The following is a 22,657-nucleotide window of genomic DNA, read 5'->3' as shown; positions in this document are numbered from 1 at the left end:
TCTATCCAGACGCACTACTGTCCACTATCCACCACACAGTCTACTATCCACCACACTACTGTCCTCTATCCACCACACTACTGTCCTCTATCCACCACACTACTGTCCTCTATCCACCACACTACTGTCCTCTATCCACCACACTACTGTCCACTATCCACCACACTACTGTCCTCTATCCACCACACTACTGTCCACTATCCACCACACTACTGTCCTCTATCCACCACACAGTCTACTATCCACCACACTACTGTCCTCTATCCACCACACTACTGTCCTCTATCCACCACACTACTGTCCTCTATCCAGACGCACTACTGTCCACTATCCAGACGCACTACTGTCCTCTATCCACCACACTACTGTCCTCTATCCACCACACTACTGTCCTCTATCCACTATCCACTATCCACCACACTACTGTCCACTATCCAGACGCACTACTGTCCACTATCCAGACGCACTACTGTCCACTATCCAGACGCACTACTGTCCTCTATCCAGACGCACTACTGTCCTCTATCCACCACACTACTGTCCTCTATCCACCACACTACTGTCCACTATCCAGACGCATTACTGTCCACTATCCAGACGCATTACTGTCCTCTATCCACCACACTACTGTCCACTATCCAGACGCATTACTGTCCACTATCCAGACGCATTACTGTCCACTATCCACCACACAGTCTACAGATGAGCAGAGAAGCGAGGTCACACGGAGAGCTTCCTCTAGAGGTCTCCTGCCCGGAGTTGTTCACCACAGAGGAGCTCTCACGAGCATGCCTCTCCAGCATCGGGCGTCCGCTTCCTGAAACAGAACAGATAGTTAGACACTACCGGGCCGACCCGAACCGTACTGGGCTTTACATACTACCGGGCCGACCCGAACCGTACTGGGCTTTACATACTACCGTGCTGTGAACCCTTTTCACATTGTCTTTTCCAGGTGCATAATCAGGACAGGAGGGGACAGGACAGGAGGGGACAGGACAGGACAGGACAGGAGGGGACAGGACAGGACAGGACAGGACAGGAGGGGACAGGACAGGACAGGAGAGGAGGGGACAGGACAGGACAGGACAGGAGGGGACAGGACAGGACAGGAGAGGAGGGGACAGGACAGGAGGGGACAGGAGAGGACAGGACAGGAGGGGACAGGACAGGAGGGGACAGGAGAGGACAGGACAGGAGGGGACAGGACAGGAGGGGACAGGACAGGAGGGGACAGGACAGGAGGGGACAGGAGAGGAGGGGACAGGACAGGAGGGGACAGGACAGGACAGGACAGGACAGGAGGGGACAGGACAGGAGGGGACAGGACAGGACAGGACAGGAGGGGACAGGACAGGAGGGGACAGGACAGGACAGGAGAGGAGGGGACAGGACAGGAGGGGACAGGACAGGAGGGGACAGGACAGGACAGGACAGGACAGGAGGGGACAGGACAGGACAGGAGAGGAGGGGACAGGACAGGAGGGGACAGGACAGGAGGGGACAGGACAGGACAGGACAGGACAGGAGGGGACAGGAGAGGACAGGACAGGACAGGACAGGAGGGGACAGGACAGGACAGGACAGGACAGGAGGGGACAGGACAGGAGGGGACAGGACAGGAGAGGAGGGGACAGGACAGGAGAGGAGGGGACAGGACAGGAGGGGACAGGACAGGACAGGACAGGACAGGACAGGACAGGAGGGGACAGGACAGGACAGGACAGGAGGGGACAGGACAGGACAGGACAGGACAGGAGGGGACAGGACAGGAGGGGACAGGAGAGGACAGGACAGGACAGGACAGGAGGGGACAGGACAGGACAGGACAGGAGGGGACAGGACAGGACAGGACAGGACAGGACAGGAGGGGACAGGAGGGGACAGGACAGGAGGGGACAGGACAGGACAGGACAGGAGGGGACAGGAGGGGACAGGACAGGACAGGACAGGAGGGGACAGGACAGGACAGGACAGGACAGGAGGGGACAGGACAGGACAGGACAGGAGGGGACAGGACAGGACAGGACAGGACAGGACAGGAGGGGACAGGACAGGACAGGACAGGAGGGGACAGGAGGGGACAGGAGGGGACAGGACAGGACAGGAGGGGACAGGACAGGAGGGGACAGGACAGGACAGGACAGGACAGGAGGGGACAGGACAGGAGAGGAGGGGACAGGACAGGACAGGACAGGAGAGGACAGGAGAGGACAGGAGAGGACAGGACAGGACAGGAGAGGACAGGACAGGACAGGAGGGGACAGGACAGGACAGGAGGGGACAGGACAGGAGGGGACAGGACAGGACAGGACAGGAGGGGACAGGAGGGGACAGGACAGGACAGGACAGGACAGGAGGGGACAGGACAGGACAGGACAGGAGGGGACAGGACAGGAGAGGAGGGGACAGGACAGGAGAGGACAGGACAGGAGGGGACAGGACAGGACAGGAGAGGACAGGACAGGAGAGGAGGGGACAGGACAGGAGAGGAGGGGACAGGACAGGAGAGGACAGGACAGGAGGGGAGAGGAGAGGACAGCTCAGCTCTGTGATGTGATCAGGGAATTACAGTACACAACAAAGTCCTTCCAGGTTAAAGTTGAATGTGATGCAGCTACAACAGAGTGATCGCCCAGTAGCGATGCTACAACATCATGTGACCAGCAGAGCGTACACACCTGCATTCTCTGATGGAGGAACCTCAGCTTCTGGTTCAGCAAATCCACTTCCTGTCAGAACCAACCATGTATCAGAAGTATTCTGGCAGGTCTGTATTTAACACTGAAGAGCATAATCTCACTATTCTGTATCATTACGAGAGGAACATACAAATATTACATTTACCTTTAAGTCATTTAGCAGACGCTTTTATCCAAAGCGACTTACAATAAGTACATTAGTCTAAAGTAAGTGAATCAACTATACAACAGTCTTCAGAAGTGAAACCTTCTGTAAGAACAAGTGTCATCGGCAGCCACAGTGCTGGAGGAAGGAAGACAACTATGTTTTTGTGTGTGTATGAATATGTGGATGAGAATACCTGGTTCAGTTTCTCGTGACATCGTAGTTTGATCTGAGGAAGCAGGTCTTCAAGTCTCTCTATCTGAAATTGGTGGGTGGGATTTATGAAAAGTTTCAAACCTTCAACAAGAAAACATGATCCTCTGCTATACACCTGTCTGAGGGGACCGCGCCCTTCTAGAATGATCTGCATGGTGTCTTACCCTTCGGACAACACTCTGCAGTCTGGTCTTCATATTTTTATTGATCACTGTCATGGGAACGGTCCGTGGTTTTGGAGTGACTGTGAATAGGACCAACACACACACCAACACACACACACACACACACACACACACACACACACACACACACACACACACACACACACACACACACACATATATATATATATACTGAAATGGTGGCACTCACTGCAATGTAAGTCAGCTAAATGGCAGATATTATTATATTACAAAAACAACACACACATACAAACAACACACACACACACAAACAACACACACACACACACACACACACACACACACACACACACACACACACACACACACACAGATTGTTTAAACAGATATGAGTTCCTTTCCTACCATGTTGAAACAGTCTGGACACCTCCAGAACACACGGCCTGGGAGGAGGTGGAGAGACCGTCATTACGTAACAGGCATTGGTCACATGAACATCCTGATTCCTGAAAACACTTTGAAGTGATGTGATATCAATGTCTGGAGAATGATTTGTAGTAAACTTACTGTATCATTATTATTATCATCATCATCATCATCATCATCAGTTACTGACAGACCTGGACGACTCACGTGTGTTTGCTGCTGGCGGAGACAGAGCTGTTGAGAGGGATGAGGTGACCTCTGTGGTTTCTCATCTGGGAACAGTCATTCAGACACATGTTATAAGAGGAACAGTCATTCAGATACATGTTATAAGAGGAACAGTCATTCAGACACATGTTATAAGAGGAACAGTCATTCAGACACATGTTATAAGAGGAACAGTCATTCAGACACATGTTATAAGAGGAACAGTCATTCAGATACATGTTATAAGAGGAACAGTCATTCAGATACATGTTATAAGAGGAACAGACATTCAGATACATGTTATAAGAGGAACAGTCATTCAGACACATGTTATAAGAGGAACAGTCATTCAGATACATGTTATAAGAGGAACAGTCATTCAGACACATGTTATAAGAGGAACAGTCATTCAGATACATGTTATAAGAGGAACAGTCATTCAGATACATGTTATAAGAGGAACAGTCATTCAGATACATGTTATAAGAGGAACAGTCATTCAGACACATGTTATAAGAGGAACAGTCATTCAGATACATGTTATAAGAGGAACAGTCATTCAGATACATGTTATAAGAGGAATATACACTCATGTCATTCACATACACATCATAGGGCGGTTTCCTGGTCAAAGATTAAGCCTAGTCCTGGACTAAATCACACTTTCAATGGAAAATCTCCACTGAAAATGCTTTGTAGTCTAGGATTAGGCTTAATCTGTGTCTGGGAAACCAGCCATATAAACACATTAATCCAGTCTGCTAATTGTTTGGCAAGGTTTTTTTTTCTAGACTAAATTGGCGAATGTATGTTTTGAGTGGAATAGAAGGTAGGTCCTAAAGTCCTACCTTAAATGCCAGATTAGCAGAATCCAATCCAAAGGCATTTGCTAAAATCTGGAAGGAGAGACACAGAAGGATTTAATCTACTGAAAAAAATATGATCTGACAATTTTGTCATAAAAAAATGGCTAAAGTGCGGCAGGTAGCCTGGAGGTTAAAGAGGCCGGCCAGCAATCGGAAGGTTGCTGGTTCGATCCCCGCTCCAGGAGGGATCTGGATGTGAGTTGGTGACTGGAGGGTTGCTGGCAGCATATCCAGGTCCCTACCACTGCCGTTGTGCCCTTGAGCAAGGCACTTAACCCCGAATTGCTCCAGGGGCGCTGACTTGGCTGACCCTGTGCCCAGAGCCCAGCGCTCTGTTCTCCCTGGGGGGGTGTGCACGTGTGTTGTCTCGGAGGGGGGGTGTGCAGTGCGTGTGTGTTGTCTCGGGGGGGGTGTGTGCAAAAAGACCCATTCCAACAATTGATGTGAATTGATTGCATGGCAAATAAACAGACTTTCTTTCTGACTTTCTAAAACAGCCTGGCACCATGTTTGTAGTTCTATACAGTAAAGATTACCCATGACTCTCTCGTCTAAGACAAGTATTAAAGGAATGAGCAGCTGTGTGTCCTGTCATGCAACATGTGACCATGTTTAGGATCCGTACCTGTTTAACGGTGGAGGCCTCTGTCCCTCTGGGAATGGGCACCTCCCTCAGGCCTGACACTCTCTCATCTAGAACACAGAACAGTTAGGCCAGAGCACACGACTACAGCCTAGACACTGTCTGTCTGTCTGTCTGTCTGTCATTTACATTTACAGCATTTAGCAGACGCCTTTATCCAAAGCGACTTACAACAATCCATTTGTTTAAGTAAGTGAATCATCTCTCCAACAGTCATCATAAGGCAAAGTAATCAGTGCTCAGACCAGAGGCCATTGGCAGTCGTAATGCCAGTAGGCTTTTTTTTTAATATGTATTTTATTAGCAGGAGAGAACTTGTACAGGGGGGTAGTGGGGGTGAAGAGGTCTCTAGGGTTGGGGTTAGTACAGAGGGGTAGTGGGGGTGAAGAGGTCTCTAGGGTTGGGGTTAGTACAGGGGGATAGTGGGGGTGAAGAGGTCTCTAGGGTTAGGGTTAGGGTTAGTACAGGGGGGTAGTGAGGGTGAAGAGGTCTTTAGGAGGGACTGTTAAGATGTAGCCTGAAGAGACGGGTCTTCAATCTACAGCAGAAGATCGGTAGTGACTCTGCAGTCCTGACAGCAGTGGGAAGCTCCTCCCACCAGCGGGGCGCCAGGACAGTGAAAAGCCGTGACCGAGTGGTGCGGCTGCTGCATCCACGTAGAGGCGGCGGTGCCAGGCGGGCAGCCCAGGTGGAAGAGCAGAGTGATCTTGCAGGGGTTTGGGGGCTGACCATTACTTGCAAGTAGGGAGGGGTTGGTTTTCTCTCTCTTTCTCTCTCTGTCTCTGTCTCTGTCTCTGTCTCTCTCTCTCTCTGTCTCTCTCTCTCTCTCACACACACACACACACACACACACACACACACTAGGCCTACTTGTGGTACATTTAATGAGGTTAGAATAATCAGCTTGGTATCAGTTGTTGGTGATGGCTTCTCAACAGTCAACCCCACCTGCCTCCAGCTGCCCGGAGTTCAGCTCAAACACATGTAAATGATGATGATTGTATTCATGTATTCAGTGGTGTGAGTAAAGGATGGACTGACATATGTAGTAGAGTCCAGACACAGAAATGTGACTGAAAGAACCAAGCCAGCCGGCCGTTGCTATGGAAACCTGTACACACACACACACACACACACACACACACACACACACACACACACACACACACACACACACACACACACACACACACACACACACACACACACACACACACACACACACACACACACACAGGAGGCACAAACCTCCAGCTAAAACTGTCGAGATCACAAACACGAAACATTCACTTCAAATCCACGAACCGTTTTGGTCCAGCCTCCTCAGGGTGATCCACGCGTCGGAGGACCGTCGGGAGTCGGGGTGGGAGACGGGGTGGGAGACAGGGTGGGACACGGGGTGGGGGTCGGGGTGGGGGTCGGGGTGGGAGACGGGGTGGGAGTCGGGGTGGGAGACGGGGTGGGAGACGGGGTGGGGGTCGGGGTGGGAGTCGGGGTGGGAGTCGGGGTGGGGGTCGGGGTGGGAGTCGGGGTGGGAGTCGCTGTTCGACATGTTGTTATCGACGCAGCGCCTGGAATTAGCATACAGGAAGTTCCTACGTCGTTTCCGGTGTGTGACGCAGCCAGCTGCTTGTTTTAAAATACGCGCGAAGAACAAAAACAACCACCGACCACCGACCTACCGATCACCGACCTACCGACCGTTACTCCTGGTTGTTGGCCAACCTGGGAAGATATCCATGTACCCGGAGAGGTATGAACTCAGACCAGCCACAGTCCGCAGACAGACACACACCGACAGACAGGCAGACAGACAGACAGACACACACCGACAGACTTAATCTTTTTAACTGACGTCGTTCGGGGGTGACACACACCTGGACGTCATCAGAGGTCTTCCTCACCGCCATGCCGAGGAACAAGATGAAGATGAAGAAGAACTCGGTGAGTGACAGAGAGGTTTACAACACCAGAGTCGACAAGGAAGTGTATCCGATTCTAGTTGACAGACAGACAGACAGACAGACAGAGTCTGGCAGCTGAAAAACGAGTTTGCTGTTGTCTAATTGCTGTGCTTTGATCCAACATATCAGGTGGGAAGTGGAGGACATCCAAAGGACATCTCCTCCTTTTTCTCCAATAAGAAGATCCCCCAGGTAAAACTACCTGTCTCTCTCTCCCAGGTAAAACTACCTGTCTCTCTCTCCCAGGTAAAACTACCTGTCTCTCTCTCCCAGGTAAAAAGCCTGTCTCTCTCCCCCGTTAACTGGTTGTCCTTGAGACAACATTGTTTATCAGTAACTAGACATGACTCCCTTTCATGGAGCCTCAGTAAATCACAAAACTGACTCCATTTTGTTTTGTTGTGTTTGTATTAGGAGCCCATTAAGATGCCTGCCTTAAAGACAAGCCCACCTGTCGACATGGTACCCAAGTCTCCAGACCTCAGCCCCACCAAGCGCAGCGTCCTGGGGGTCCTAGACAACCTCCCCCTGTCCCATGAGGACCTGCTGGTCCCTGAGACCCCCGACAGCCAGTTCAGGCCCTCTCACCCAGCCTGTAGACCCCCAGGAGGCGGGCCGTCTCCCCCACACAGCAAGCCTTGTGGTGGGCCTCTCTCCCCCGTCAGCTGCTGCCCGCGCTCCAGAGGGACAGACAGGAGCCCCCCAGCCCAGGCCCCCCCAGGCAGGAGGGACAGCACCCTCAGGCTGCAGCGTGGCTCAGTGAAGAGGCTGTTCAGCCCTGAGGACCTCCAGCAGACGGCCAAGCGTCCCAGGACTGTCTCCCTGCCCCCGCAGCCTGTCTCCCTGCCTCAGGCCACGCCTGTCTCCCTGCCTCAGGCCACGCCTGTCTCCCTGCCTCAGGCCACGCCTGTCTCCCTGCCCCTGCAGCCTGTCTCCCTGCCCTCTCAGCCTGTCTCCCTGCCCAGGGCCACACCTGTCTCCCTGCCCCGGGAGCCTGTCTCCCTGCCCAGGGCCATGCCTGTCTCCCTGCCTCCGCAGCCTGTCTCCCCGCCCCGGGAGCCTGTCTCCCTGCCCTCGCAGCCTGTCTCCCTGCCCAGGGCCACACCTGTCTCCCTGCCCCGGGAGCCTGTCTCCCTGCCCGGGCAGATCCTGTTTGAGGACGGCAGCGGTGCCAAGGAGAGGGGGGGGGACGTTCCGTTGTTGAAGCCCCTGGAGAAACCGTCTTTAAAGCCACAGTCTGAGAGGAGAGCAGAGCCGGCGGTCCGCAGCAGCCCAGAGGAGGAGGAGGAGGAGCCTGTCTACATAGGAGGGGGGGTGGGGGGGGGCTCTGCAAGGGAGGGGGACGCTCACCCTCACCCTCTGGGAACCCCTGACCCCAAGAAGAGCTTACAGGAAGTTGAGGGACGCAGAGACGGAGGGGCTGCTGATGGAAAGGAAGTGATATCATCAGAGGACCCCCTAGAGGGGCTGCAGGACGATTGGTTCGAGGACAACATGGAGCCCTGCGCCAGTCACGTGAAGGCAGACAGCTCCAACGCCCGGTAAGGAAACACACGGGTGTTTCATGTCCGTTACTGGGCGTGTCCTTCTCTCTGAGGTGTGTGTTGGATGTATCTGTACTGGATGTACATTTAACCCACCAACTGCCAGAGAGTTCCAGAACCCTCACCACCTACAGACCAAGTGTTCCATGTGGTGTTTACCTAGCAACAACACTTTGATTGGCCACAAAATGAAGCATCATCATTTATGTATTTCTGGGTGAATTAAGTCACCCTTGTCTCTCTAGAATGTTGAACATTCGGGCGACTTTATTCACCCTCGGCACTGAACGAGTTAAAGTCAAATGTGAAGTCTTTTAATCCTATAAAACTCTGATGTAAATCAAATGTAGCATTATTATCATTATTATAACATAAGCTGTTGTTTACCATTCCTTTCTCTGTCCAGTCAGAGGAGAGGCGTCCCTGACCATGTGACCCTGAGGCCTGGCCTCCACAACCGTTACTGGGTGCTGGAGGTGGCGGAGGGGGCGGGGCCGGGGGCGGGGGCGGGACTGGAGAAGCACCTGACCATCACCGCCTCCAAGACCCTGCTGCCCACTGAGACCTGCCTGCTCCGCGGCGGATGGTACTGTTACCATGGGGTTATTATGGTCTGGTCTGGCCATGGAGTGGAGCTAGGGAGTAGGGTGTAGGGGCTAGGGAGTAGGATGTAGGAGCTAAGGTGTAGGGGCTAGGAGGTAGGGAGTAGGATGTAGGGGCTAGGGTGTAGGAGCCAGGATGTAGGAGCTAGGGAGTAGGATGTAGGGGCTAGGGAGTAGGATGTAGGAGCTAGGGTGTAGGAGCTAAGGAGTAGGATGTAGGAGCTAGGGAGTAGGATGTAGGAGCTAGGGTGTAGGAGCTAGGGAGTAGGATGTAGGGAGTAGGATGTAGGAGCTAGGGAGTAGGGTGTAGGATGTAGGAGCTAGGGAGTAGGATGTAGGGAGTTCAGGTTTAGGTGTCTGTCTCAGTGCCTGTGATCTCTGACCCCAGGGAGTCCAGCCCAGTGTCGCGTGGTGATGTCATCCACCTGGAGGGCCAATGTGTGTCCGGCGTCTGGGTGATTGACAGCTCGTCTGGCTTCCTGGTCCTCCTCCCGGACCTCCTGATCTCTGGGACCAGCATCGCCAACGCCATCCGCTGCATGAGACGCGCCGTGCTGGGGGAAATGTTCAAGGTACCACACACACTCACACACACACACACACACACTCACACACACTCACTCACACACACTCACACACACTCACACACACACACTCTCACACACACTCACTCACACACACTCACTCACACACACACACCCTGGTGTGTGGATGTGTTGAGGTTGTCGTGAGTAGGACCCCCCAGCAGGACCCCTGTCCTCCTCTCTGTGATGCAGAGTTTTGATGGCGGCTCCAAGCAGATGTTGAACGGTACCATGGTCCACGAGGTGTTCCAGAAGGCGGCGGCGGCCCGGGACTTCTCCCCAGGGACCCTCCAGCACCTGGCCGACCAGACCCTGCTCAGCCCTGCCCACCTGGGAGACATGTAAGACCCTGCACCCTAACCCCTGCACCCTAACCCCTACACCCTACCCCCTAGGCCCTACAACCTAGCCTAGATGACATGTAAGACCCCTACACCCTACACCCTAGACACTAACTCCTACAGCCTGCCCAGCCCTGCCCACCTGGGAGACATGTAAGACCCTAGCCCCTACCCCCTACACCCTACCCCCTAGCCCCTACCCCCTAGCCCCTACACCCTAGCCCCTAGCCCCTACCCCCTACCCCCTACCCCCTAGCCTAGGTGACATGTAAGAAACCTGAAATATCTCATTTGCATTCGTCCCCCTCCCTGTATATATTCCCCACCGTTTAAACATCTTTTGACCCCCCCCCCCCCTCCCTCTCTGTGTAGGTACAGTTTGAAGCTGAGTCAGGAGGATATGAGGCAGGAGGTTTGGGAGTACCTGCCGTCCCTGACCGACTGGGCCAGAGACCACCTCCACACCTCCCCCCTGGCTGGTCGCAAACAGCTTCCCCTCACACTGTGAGACACACACACACACACACACACACACACACCTACCTCCACACCTCCCCCCTGGCTGGCCGCAAACAGCTCCCCCTCACACTGTGAGACACACACACACACACACACACACACACACACACATACACACACACATACACATACACACACACACACACACACACACACACACAGGGTGATGGTGATGGTGGGTGTGTCTCTGCGTTCCTCAGGCCGAGCGAGGCGTCTCTGGGCAGACAGGACGGGGCGTGCAGCGTGACGGTGACAGACTTCCTGGACATGGAGGAGAATGTGTGGGCGCCACGCTTCGGCCTGAAGGGGAAGATCGACGTGACGGCCGGCGTCAGGATCCATCGCCGGGGGCGACCGCCACTGGACCGGGTCATGCCCCTGGAGCTGAAGACCGGCCGGGAGTCCAACTCTATAGAGCACCGCAGCCAGGTACACACACACACACTTAGTCCAACTCTGTAGAGGACCGCAGCCAGGTACACACACACACACTTAGTCCAACTCTGTAGAGGACCGCAGCCAGGTACACACACACACACACACACACTTAGTCCAACTCTGTAGAGGACCGCAGTCAGGTACACACATATATATACCAACATATACACACACACACACACACACACACATATATATATCAACACACACACACACACACACCTAGTCCAACTCGATAGACTGGACAACCACACGCAATTAATAAACTAGACAACTTACGTGTGTGGGTGGGTGTGTGTGTGTGGGTGTGTGTGTGTGGGTGTGTGTGGGTGTGTGTGGGTGTGTGTGTGTGTGTGTGTGTGTGTGTGGGTGTGTGGTCCAGGTGATCCTGTACACTCTGATGAGCCTGGAGAGGCGTGGCGATGCGGAGGCCGGCCTCCTGCTCTACCTGAAGACTGGCAGCATGCATCCTGTGGTGGCCAGCCACCTGGACCGCAGAGGTACTCCTCCTCCTCTCCTCCTCCTCCTCCTCTGTGGTGGCCAGCCACCTGGACCGCAGAGGTACTCCTCCTCCTCTCCTCCTCCTCCTCTGTGGTGGCCAGCCACCTGGACCGCAGAGGTACTCCTCCTCCTCCTCTCCTCCTCTGTGGTGGCCAGCCACCTGGACCGCAGAGGTACTCCTCCTCCTCTCCTCCTCCCCTCCTCCTCCTCTCCTCCTCTGTGGTGGCCAGCCACCTGGACCGCAGAGGTACTCCTCCTCTCCTCCTCCTCCTCCTCCTCTCCTCCTCTGTGGTGGCCAGCCACCTGGACCGCAGAGGTACTCCTCCTCCTCTCCTCCTCCTCCTCCTCCTCTCCTCCTCCTCTGTGGTGGCCAGCCACCTGGACCGCAGAGGTACTCCTCCTCCTCCTCTCCTCCTCTGTGGTGGCCAGCCACCTGGACCGCAGAGGTACTCCTCCTCTCCTCCTCCTCCTCCTCTCCTCCTCTGTGGTGGCCAGCCACCTGGACCGCAGAGGTACTCCTCCTCCTCATCCTCTGTGGTGGCCACCCACCTGGACCGCAGAGGTACTCCTCCTCTCCTCCTCCTCCTCCTCCTCCTCCTCCTCTCCTCCTCTGTGGTGGCCAGCCACCTGGACCGCAGAGGTACTCCTCCTCCTCTCCTCCTCCTCCTCCTCCTCTCCTCCTCCTCTGTGGTGGCCAGCCACCTGGACCGCAGAGGTACTCCTCCTCCTCCTCTCCTCCTCTGTGGTGGCCAGCCACCTGGACCGCAGAGGTACTCCTCCTCTCCTCCTCCTCCTCCTCTCCTCCTCTGTGGTGGCCAGCCACCTGGACCGCAGAGGTACTCCTCCTCCTCTCCTCCTCTGTGGTGGCCAGCCACCTGAACCGCAGAGGTACTCCTCTCCTCCTCCTCCTCCTCCTCCTCCTCCTCTGTGGTGGCCAGCCACCTGGACCGCAGAGGTACTCCTCCTCCTCCTCCTCTCCTCCTCCTCTCCTCCTCTGTGGTGGCCAGCCACCTGGACCGCAGAGGTACTCCTCCTCCTCCTCTCCTCCTCTGTGGTGGCCAGCCACCTGAACCGCAGAGGTCAGGTGTAGGGGCTAGGGAGTAGGGAGTAGGGGCTAGGCTGTAGGGGCTAGGCTGTAGGGCCTAGGGAGTAGGCTGTAGGGAGTAGGGGCTAGGCTGTAGGGAGTAGGGGCTAGGCTGTAGGGGCTAGGGAGTAGGCTGTAGGGAGTAGGGGCTAGGCTGTAGGGAGTAGGGGCTAGGCTGTAGGGGCTAGGGGCTAGGCTGTAGGGGCTAGGCTGTAGGGAGTAGGGGCTAGGCTGTAGGGAGTAGGGGCTAGGCTGTAGGGGCTAGGGAGTAGGGGCTAGGCTGTAGGGGCTAGGGAGTAGGGCTAGGCTGTAGGGAGTAGGGCTAGGCTGTAGGGGTTATGGGTTGCTTCGAGGCCTGACTGTGTTTCTCCCTCAGAGTTGTTGAAACTCCGGAACACCCTAGCTCATCACCTTGGCAACAGCGTGGAGAAGGGGGAGGGGCAGACACAGCTGTCCCGCCTCCCTGACATCATCACCGACAGACAGGCCTGCAAGTACTGCCCTCAGAAAAGGACCTGCGCAGTTTACCACCGGTAACTAAGACACCACAACTACCCCCCTAGGACACCACAACTACCCTAGGACACCACAACTACCCCCCCAGGACACCACAACTACCCTAGGACACCACAACTACCCCCCTAGGACACCACAACTACCCCCCTAGGACACCACAACTACCCCCCTAAGACACCACAACTACCCCCCTTAGGACACCACAACTACCCCCCTAAGACACCACAACTACCCCCCTAAGACACCACAACTACCCCCCTAGGACACCACAACTACCCCCCTAGGACACCACAACTACCCTAGGACACCACAACTACCCCCCCAGGACACCACAACTACCCCCCTAGGACACCACAACTGTGTGTGTGTGTGTGTGTGTGTGTGTGTGTGTGTGTGTGTGTGTGTGTTCTCTCCAGGGCGGTGGAGAGCAAGGCTCCAGGCTACATCCCCAGTGAGACCACCGAGGCGCTGGTTGGACAGGAGGCCTCCCACCTGAGTGAAGACCACCTGGAGTACTTCAGCCTCTGGGTCCGCCTGTGCACTCTGGAGGCCAGCACCATGGAGACCAAGGCTGGGCGCAGGAACATCTGGCTGCAGAGCGCTCAGGAGAGGTGGGACACCCTCACACACACCCTCACACACACACACACACACACACACACACACACACACACACACACTCACTTTTGCACACTCATTTTCACTCACAAGGTCTCTCACACTCCTGCTGAGCTCTCCGGTCCAGGAGGATTCATCTCTAACAACACAGCACAACTCTGTGTGTGTGTGTGTGTGTGTGTGTGTGTGTGTGTGTGTGTGTGTGTGTGTGTGTGTGTGGATAAGGGCCTGTATGTTGTGTTGGAGGCGGACAGGAAGTGAGTGATGGTGACGTTTCCTCTGCCCTCAGGGAGAAGAGTGGGAGGTGCGTGGGGAACTTGAACCTGATTGGCCAGGTGACCGTCCAATCAGACGGAGTGTACGTCCACCGCTTTGGGCGCCGCGGCAATGGGGAGAGGAGCGTCAGCGGGCTGGTCGTCGGGGACCGGGTCGTCGTTAGCGACCAGGAGTCCAAGCTCATTGCCGTGGCAACAGGATATGTCTGTGATGTCAGCAGTGATGCAGTGGGCTGTACACTGGACAGGTGAGCCACCGTTACCATAGCAACCTCATTATGGGATGCTGAGACAGAGGTAACGTGTGTGTGTGGTTGACCCCACCAGTGTACATGGGTAACTGATGGAGTCCCCCCCCTCCCCTCCCCGCCCCGCCCCCCTCCTCCCCCAGGGATCTATCCAGGTATTCGGGCGTAATGTTCCGTCTGGACCAGGATGAGGGTGTGATGGGGCTGAGCACTCACCTGGTCAACCTCGCCACCCTGATGGACAACACCCCCGCAAGGTCTGCCTCACAGACTACAACTCCCAATAGACAGCACAATGACAAGACTACAACTCCCAATAGACAGCACAATGACAAGACTACAACTCCCAATAGACAGCACAATGACAAGACTACAACTCCCAATGAAGAGAATGGATGTATAGCTTTGAGAGCAGTGAGAGACTGAGATTATGGCAATAATAGATATTGATGATGCTGTCCTATGCTCACTCCTCTGTGTGTGTGTGTGTGTGTGTGTGTGTGTGTGTGTGTGTGTGTGTGTGTGTGTGTGTCCAGTGAGCGACTGAGGGAGTTGATCGTGGACTTCCGGCCCCCCAGGTTCACAGCGGCTCTGAGCAGCGTTCTTCCCAGGGAGGCCAAGGAGACTGTAGCCAACATCCTCAAAGGTAGCTCCTCTGACCTCTCCTCTCCTCTGACCTCTCCTCTGACCTCTCCTCTCCTCTGACCTCTCCTCTGACCTGACCTCTCCTCTGACCTCTCCTCTGACCTCTCCTCTCCTCTGACCTCTCCTCTGACCTCTCCTCTCCTCTGACCTCTCCTCTGACCTCTCCTCTCCTCTGACCTCTCCTCTCCTCTGACCTCTCCTCTGACCTCTCCTCTCCTACCCACTTCTTCTCTCTACATCTTCCACTTCCTAGTTTCAGAATGTATGTCTCTCTCTCTCTCTCTCTGAACCAGTCATGGTAGTCTATCTAACTCGTCTCTCTCTCCTGTCCCAGGTCTGGTCAGGGTCAAGGTCAGGGTTAAGGTCATGGTCAGGGTCATGGTTGGGGTCAGGGTCATGGTTGGGGTCAGGGTTAAGGTCAGGGTTAAGGTCAGGGTTAGGGTCATGGTTGGGGTTGGGGTCAGGGTCAGGGTTGTAGGTCTAGTTGTAATCCCCTCTCTCTGTGTCAGGTCTGAACAAGCCCCAGAAGCAGGCCATGAAGAAGGTTCTGCTGTCCCAGGACTACACCCTGATCGTGGGTATGCCTGGCACGGGGAAGACCACCACCATCTGCACCCTGGTACGCCTTAACCCTGACCCCCAACCCCTGACCCTGACACGCCCCTAACCCTAACCCTGGTACGCCCTAACCCCTGACCGTGATACGCTCCTAATCCCTGACCCTGACCCCCCCAGGTGCGTATCCTGCATGCCTGTGGCCTCAGCATTCTGTTGACCAGTGTACTGACCCCTGACCCCTGACCCCCAGGTGCGTGTCCTGCATGCCTGTGGCCTCAGCGTTCTGTTGACCAGCTACACACACTCAGCCGTCGACAACATCCTGTTGAAGCTGCGCCGATTCCGGGTGGGCTTCCTGCGGCTAGGCCACGCCCACAAGGTCCACCCCGACCTCCGACCCTACACCGAGGAGTGTCGCCGTGCCGACGGGGGCGTGGCCAGCCTGCCGCAGCTGGAGGAGCTTTACAACAAGGAGGTGAGGGGGTCGTCACGGCAATGTCCAATCAGGAAGTCTGATCTTCACCTCTCAGCCAATCAGGATGCAGGGTTCTCCCCAGGATGTTTGAACAGCGTGGCGCTGGATCATCAAAACCCGCCTCACGTTTTAAAAAACAGATGCAAATAAAAACAAAAATATGTAAGAAAACAGTAAAACACAACACATTAAAATAATAAACTTGAGTTTTAAGAGATTTAGAAGAGAGGAGTGATCTAGACATCTGTCAGTCGTCTGTGATCCTCAGGCAGGTCTGTCAGTCTGTGATCCTCAGGCAGGCCTGTCAGTCTGTGATCCTCAGGCAGGCCTGTCAGTCTGTGATCCTCAGGCAGGTCTGTCAGTCTGTGATCCTCAGGCAGGTCTGTCAGTCTGTGATCCTCAGGCAGGTCTGTCAGTCGTCTGTGATCCTCAGGCAGGTCTGTCAGTCTGTGATCCTCAGGCAGGTCTGTCAGTCTGTGATCCTCAGGCAGGTCTGTCAGTCGTCTGTGATCCTCAGGCAGGCCTGTCAGTCTGTGATCCTCAGGCAGGCCTGTCAGTCTGTGATCCTCAGGCAGGTCTGTCAGTCGTCTGTGATCCTCAGGCAGGCCTGTCAGTCGTCTGTGATCCTCAGGCAGGCCTGTCAGTCTGTGATCCTCAGGCAGGTCTGTCAGTCTGTGATCCTCAGGCAGGCCTGTCAGTCGAGGGGCCGTCATGACGAAGGCACGGTCACCCCTCGGCCCACCAGGATCTCTGACCTCTGACCTCTGACCCTGCAGCTGGTGGTGGCCACCACCTGTATGGGGGTCCGGCATGCCCTGTTCTCCCGGAGGGTGTTTGACCTCTGCATCGTGGACGAGGCCTCTCAGATCAGCCAGCCCGTGTGTCTGGGACCGCTCCTCTACGCACGCCGCTTCGTCCTGGTGGGAGACCACCAGCAGCTGCCCCCCATCGTCCAGAACACACAGGCCAGGTGAGGACACACACACACACACACAGGCCAGGTGAGGACACACACACACACACACACAGGCCAGGTGAGGTCACACACACACACACACACACGCACACACACACACACAGGCCAGGTGAGGACACACACACACACACACACAGGCCAGGTGAGGACACACACACATACACACACAGGCCAGGTGAGGTCACATACACGCACACACACAGGCCAGGTGAGGACACACACACATACAGGCCAGGTGAGGTCACACACACACACACACAGCCACCCCACATTGCTGACCTCCCCCCCCCCCCCCCCAGGTCGATGGGGATGGATGAGAGCTTGTTTAAGCGTCTGGAGGATCACAGTGAGGCCGTGGTCCAGCTCAACGTCCAGTACCGCATGAACAGGTGGGCGGTGTCCATCACACACACACACACACACACACACACACACATCTGTCCATCTCACACACACCTGTCCATCTCTCTCTCTCTCTCACACACACACACACACACACACCTGTCCATCTCTTACACACACACACACACACACTCTCTCACACACACACACTGTCTCTCTCCCCACCCCCCTGCAGTGACATCATGTCCCTCAGTAACATGTTGATGTATGAGGGGAGGCTGGAATGTGGCTCTGAACGAACAGCCAAGGCCACCCTGACCCTGCCGGGCCTGGCCCAGCTGGACCTGGACCTGGACCCGGGCCTGGCCTGGGTCAAGGCTGCCCTGCAGCCACACAACCCTGTCTGCTTCCTGGACACAGCACTGGTCAGCCCCTGTCTAAACACACACACACACGTCTCTGTCTGCTGAGTGTTCCATGTCAGTGTTGTGTAGTGTTGCTGCCCCCTGCTGACTGCGGCTGTCCCTGCAGGTCCCGGCCCAGGAGACGGTGGAGAGGGGAGGAGTCAGCAACCCCACTGAAGCTGCCCTGGTCCACCGCCTAGTCAGCCTGCTGCTGAAGGTACACACACACACACCCACACTCACACACTCACTCTGTAACTATTCAAGAGGCTGTTCTGATGGACTGTCTTGTTCTCTGGGAATGTGTGTTCCACTAACAGTTGTCCCCCCCCCCCAGGCTGGGTGCAGGGCCAGTGACATTGGGGTGATTGCTCCATACAGGCTGCAGTTGAAATGTATCGCCGCCCTGCTGGCTGGCCCAGACTACTGCGGTGTGGAGGTGAACACCATAGACAAGTACCAGGGCCGGGACAAGAGTGTCATCATCATCTCCTTCGTCAGGACCCACACAGAGGGCAACGTGAGTCTGTCTGTCTGACACACCAACCTGTCTGTCTGTCTGACACACCAACCTGTCTGTCTGTCTGCCTGTCTGTCTGTCTGACACACCAACCTGTCTGTCTGTCTGACACACCAACCTGTCTGTCTGTCTGCCTGTCTGTCTGTCTGACACACCAACCTGTCTGTCTGCCTGTCTGTCTGTCTGACACACCAACCTGTCTGTCTGTCTGTCTGTCTGTCTGCCTGACACATCAACTACTGTCTGTCTGTTTGTAGATGAATGTATAACAGGTCACATTTGAACACATTGAGTAAATCTACTTTTTTTTTTGGTAATTTCATACATTTTCCATAATGGGAAACTCAACTTTTTGACCATGTGTCTGTCTGTCTGTCTGTCTGTCTGTCTGTCTGTCTGTCTGTGTAGTTGGGAGAGCTGCTGCAGGATTGGCGGAGGCTGAACGTAGCGATCACCAGAGCCAAGCACAAGCTGCTCATGCTGGGCTCCGCCCCCTCGCTGAGGCACTACGCCCCATTGGACAAACTCCTGACACACCTCCAACAGGAGGGCATGATATCCTTTATAACCATGTTTATAATAAGCCTCATAACAAGGCTTTATAACCTTATAACAAGGTTTATAACTACGCCTTATAACCATGTGGTGTTATAGCTCTTTACATACTTACATGATCTATGATATTATATGTATATACATTATATAATGTGTGTGTGTGTGTGTGTATAGATATACTATCTGATATGGAGAGTGTGTTTATCTTCACCCTGATCCACATCTTCCAGCTTCCCCCTGCCGCCCATGAGGTATTACCCATCATGCATCTGTGATGGGAGGACATCTGAAGCAGACAAACCCAAACCCTTTTAATTTCAGCACAGTGACCATTCCAGAGTACTGCCTCATCCTACAGCATGATACCAGTCTGTTAACTGGTCAACTACTGGGACCATTCCAGAGTACTGCCTCATCCAACAGCATGATACCAGTCTGTTAACTGGTCAACTACTGGGACCATTCCAGTGTTGGAGTAGACTGCACCTCGGTTATATTCACAGCAATAACCGTCTGTTACGTCACACAGTCTGTTTCATTCATACCAGACCTCTTCCAACGTAGACCTGCTCTACCTCACTTAGTCCTGTAACCATATCTACTGTAGCCATAGAAACAGAGCTGTACGTCTATGATGTAGGACCTCTGTTAATCTTTTGAATTCGTTCCTCACCGAGACTGATGTTTGATTGAGAGAGCTTATGTCTGATAAGTTATGTCTGATAAGTTATGTCTGATAACTTATGTCTGATAAGCCGGGTCTGATTCCCTGTCTGAGCAGAGGCTCTTTGAAAATAGATATCCTAGAACCTACTAGTACTAACCGCCTAAATCTACACACTAAAAAGTGAAATTGGTCTTAATGGTCAATACTTTACTAAAACGGAGGAGGAAGAAAAAAATGTCTTTCTTTTTATGTTGTTTACAATTTTGTATGTGAATAAATAGTTTTAATAATGACACGTTAATAAATAATGACACGCTTTATCTCCGTCTTGCATTCCTGTTTGTTTAAAGAGAGGAACACATTTTGAAATATGCAAATCTGACAGTTTACTGTGACATCACTGTCAGCGACACCTCTGATTGGCAGATCTGTCAATCAGGTCATTTCATAAAAAATAACCTGTGTCTGGGGACCTGTGTCTGTGTTGGGGGGTCTGTGTCTGTGTTGGAGGTCTGTGTCTGTGTTGGGGGGTCTGTGTCTGTGTTGGGGGGTCTGTGTCTGTGTTGGAGGTCTGTGTCTGTGTTGGAGGTGTGTGTCTGTGTTGGGGGGTCTGTGTCTGTGTTGGAGGTCTGTGTCTGTGTTGGGGGGTCTGTGTCTGTGTTGGAGGGTCCGTGTCTGTCTGTGTTGGGGGGTCTGTGTCTGTGTTGGGGGGTCTGTGTCTATGTCTGTGTTGGGGGGTCTGTGTCTGTGTTGGGGGGTCTGTGTCTGTGTTGGATGTCTGTGTTGGGGGTCTGTGTTGGGGGGGGTGTGTCTGTTGGGGGGTCTGTGTCTGTGTTGGGGGGTCTGTGTCTGTTGGAGGGTCTGTGTCTGTCTGTGTTGGGGGGTCTGTGTCTATGTCTGTGTTGGGGGGTCTGTGTCTGTGTTGGAGGTCTGTGTCTGTGTTGGGGGGTCTGTGTCTATGTCTGTGTTGGGGGGTCTGTGTCTGTGTTGGGGGGTCTGTGTCTGTGTTGGAGGTCTGTGTTGGGGGGTCTGTGTCTGTGTTGGGGGGTCTGTGTCTATGTTTGGCTCGTGAACGAGTGGCTGATCATATAGAAATGTCCTGTAGCATCTCTTCATCCTGGATTTAAAAGTGTCTTCAATGGAGATGTTCTACTGAAAGTGTTAGTCCAGGACTAGGCTTCATGTGTCTATGAAACCAGCTCTAAATTAACCCTAACCCAGCTACAGTACTAGCCCTAATCCTGACCCTAACCCAAGCCCTAACCCTGACCTTAACCTTAATTTTTCTAACCCTAGCCCTAACCCTAACCCCACCACTCAGACAAAAGCATAGGTACAAACCCTCAATGACATCATTGTCAAAGACACCTCAAGATTCAAGATTCAAGATTCTTGAATCTTGAATTCTCTGATTGGGTATTTCATTATCCTGATCTAAAGATCAGCCAATCACACAAACAGTCTCTCAGCGAAGGTGTTTTAATGTATGTTAGATTCTTTAGACAGGAAGGATCTGTCAAAACTATCAACTAGTTTACCACTGTATCAGCCGGCGGTCTCCAGGAGCCCGGAAGGCTCCGTTCAGTCAGACTACGTCAGGGTAGTTTTAGTTACTTTTCTGCTCAACTTTCATTGAAGCAGGTTAGTCTGAGATGAAGAGTTGTTCCCTGGCTGCTGATTGGTCGGTTCTCTACAGAGTGAGTGTTCTCTGGCTGCTGATTGGTCGGTTCTCTACACAGTGAGCGTTCTCTGGCTGCTGATTGGTCGGTTCTCTACAGGGTGAGTGTTCCCTTCAGGACGGTGACGGCGCGGCCAGTGATGTTCACTCTCCCATCATCCCTCAGCTCCAGCTCCAGCTCCCCGCCGCGAGCAGAGCACTGATAGGCTGGCAGACAGGAAGAACATGTGAGAGGAAGCACTGATTGGCTGGCAGACAGGAAGAACATGTCATCTATACATTCATTCTGTTTTATAATCAGACCTCAGCCTCTCAGATGTATGTCTTTGTTGGACTTTGTCCCAGTCAGATGTATGTGTTTGTTGGACTTTGTCCCAGTCAGATGTATGTGTTTGTTGGACTTTGTCCCAGTCAGATGTATGTCTTTGTTGGACTTTGTCCCGGTCAGATGTATGTCTTTGTTGGACTTTGTCCCGGTCAGATGTATGTCTTTGTTGGACTTTGTCCCGGTCAGATGTATGTGTTTGTTGGACTTTGTCCCGGTCAGATGTATGTGTTTGTTGGACTTTGTCCCGGTCAGATGTATGTCTTTGTTGGACTTTGTCCCGGTCAGATGTATGTCTTTGTTGGACTTTGTCCCGGTCAGATGTATGTCTTTGTTGGACTTTGTCCCGGTCAGACATCCAAAATAGAATGAAATGAAACATGTAGTTCTGTGGTTTACCCAACATCTTCTTCTTGCCCAGCTTCTCTGACCAATAGCCTGCCAGGACCGTGTGGGAGGAGCCTGCAGTGATAAAACAACATGGATGCTTTATCTATTACGTCTCTGAAATTTTATATTTCTGAATATTAAACTATTTTCATAACATTCTAATGCCCCCCCCCCCCCCCCCCCCCCACCTGTGACCGGGTCCTCTGGGATGCCGTTCCAGGGGGCAAAGTATCTGGAGTAGAAGTCGTATCCCGGCTGGCTGTCTGGAGCGCCCAGCATGGTGACGATCAGGCCCTTCACCCTGCCGCTGGTCTCACTGGCCAGCAGAGAGGCCGGGTCCGGGTGGAGGCTGGTCAGCACTGACCTAACAACAACAACAACCCCAGACTGATCAACACCCACCTGGGACAGTAACAACTCCCTACTCCTTAGCCCCTAGCCCCTAGCCCCTACTCCCTAGCCCCTAGCCCCTACTCCCTAGCCCCTAGTTACCTGTCACAGGTGTCTGCCAGACACAGCAGCAGCTTTCTGGTGGTG

General features: G+C 53.8%; 4 protein-coding genes across 5 annotated transcripts; 2 read left to right on the top strand and 2 right to left on the bottom strand.

Annotated features, from left to right (window-relative positions):
* Positions 1 to 200: 200 nt before the first annotated feature.
* On the bottom strand, positions 201 to 6,903 carry LOC310805697 (uncharacterized protein; the record flags this gene model as incomplete). The annotated part of the gene is made up of 9 exons (XM_083671497.1): positions 201 to 817; positions 2,682 to 2,732; positions 3,044 to 3,106; positions 3,228 to 3,307; positions 3,615 to 3,652; positions 3,843 to 3,907; positions 4,691 to 4,738; positions 5,334 to 5,401; positions 6,657 to 6,903. The coding sequence occupies 9 exons, from the start codon at positions 6,901 to 6,903 to the stop codon at positions 764 to 766; spliced, it is 714 nt and encodes a 237-aa protein (XP_083527623.1). The 3' UTR covers positions 201 to 763.
* A 295-nt stretch (positions 6,904 to 7,198) lies between these two features.
* Positions 7,199 to 8,756, top strand: LOC310805696 (uncharacterized protein; the record flags this gene model as incomplete). The annotated part of the gene is made up of 5 exons (XM_083671496.1): positions 7,199 to 7,295; positions 7,445 to 7,507; positions 7,730 to 8,176; positions 8,264 to 8,550; positions 8,696 to 8,756. Exons 1-5 carry the CDS (start codon positions 7,260 to 7,262, stop codon positions 8,754 to 8,756), a joined length of 894 nt encoding a protein of 297 aa, XP_083527622.1. The 5' UTR covers positions 7,199 to 7,259.
* Positions 8,717 to 20,033, top strand: dna2 (DNA replication helicase/nuclease 2). 2 transcript variants are annotated; one of them, XM_083671868.1, is made up of 21 exons: positions 8,717 to 8,856; positions 9,266 to 9,445; positions 9,850 to 10,033; positions 10,238 to 10,386; positions 10,759 to 10,890; positions 11,106 to 11,334; positions 11,726 to 11,843; positions 13,305 to 13,461; positions 13,861 to 14,055; positions 14,352 to 14,585; positions 14,729 to 14,842; positions 15,122 to 15,231; positions 15,740 to 15,849; positions 16,039 to 16,263; positions 17,040 to 17,233; positions 17,539 to 17,628; positions 17,817 to 18,006; positions 18,113 to 18,202; positions 18,323 to 18,505; positions 18,914 to 19,062; positions 19,284 to 20,033. In XM_083671868.1, the coding sequence occupies exons 1-21, from the start codon at positions 8,810 to 8,812 to the stop codon at positions 19,333 to 19,335; spliced, it is 3,132 nt and encodes a 1,043-aa protein (XP_083527994.1). In that variant the 5' UTR covers positions 8,717 to 8,809; the 3' UTR covers positions 19,336 to 20,033. The 2 variants fall into 2 exon arrangements, with proteins under 2 accessions (XP_083527994.1, XP_083527993.1); XM_083671867.1 differs by having other exon boundaries at positions 18,914 to 20,033.
* A 1,237-nt stretch (positions 20,034 to 21,270) lies between these two features.
* LOC310805695 (phenazine biosynthesis-like domain-containing protein) lies at positions 21,271 to 22,656 on the bottom strand (the record flags this gene model as incomplete). Its single annotated transcript, XM_083671495.1, has 4 exons — positions 21,271 to 21,612; positions 22,130 to 22,192; positions 22,309 to 22,484; positions 22,613 to 22,656. Coding segments are annotated over 4 exons (396 nt in total), but the record flags the coding sequence as incomplete, so codon positions are not given.
* Between the last annotated feature and the right edge of the window lies 1 nt (position 22,657).

Source organism: Argentina silus, assembly GCF_951799395.1.
Source record: "Argentina silus genome assembly, chromosome: 6".
Taxonomy (NCBI): domain Eukaryota; kingdom Metazoa; phylum Chordata; class Actinopteri; order Argentiniformes; family Argentinidae; genus Argentina; species Argentina silus.
This window is presented reverse-complemented; position numbering and strand designations above follow the sequence as displayed.

Bases quoted from the DNA above. Each gene is read 5' to 3' on its own strand.
- dna2 (XM_083671867.1), top strand. From the start codon at position 8,810: ATGGAGCCCTGCGCCAGTCACGTGAAGGCAGACAGCTCCAACGCCCG. The intron at 14,843-15,121 runs GTCTGCCTCACA...GTGTGTGTCCAG, and splicing joins ATGGACAACACCCCCGCAAG to TGAGCGACTGAGGGAGTTGA. The intron at 16,264-17,039 runs GTGAGGGGGTCG...CTGACCCTGCAG, and splicing joins AGGAGCTTTACAACAAGGAG to CTGGTGGTGGCCACCACCTG.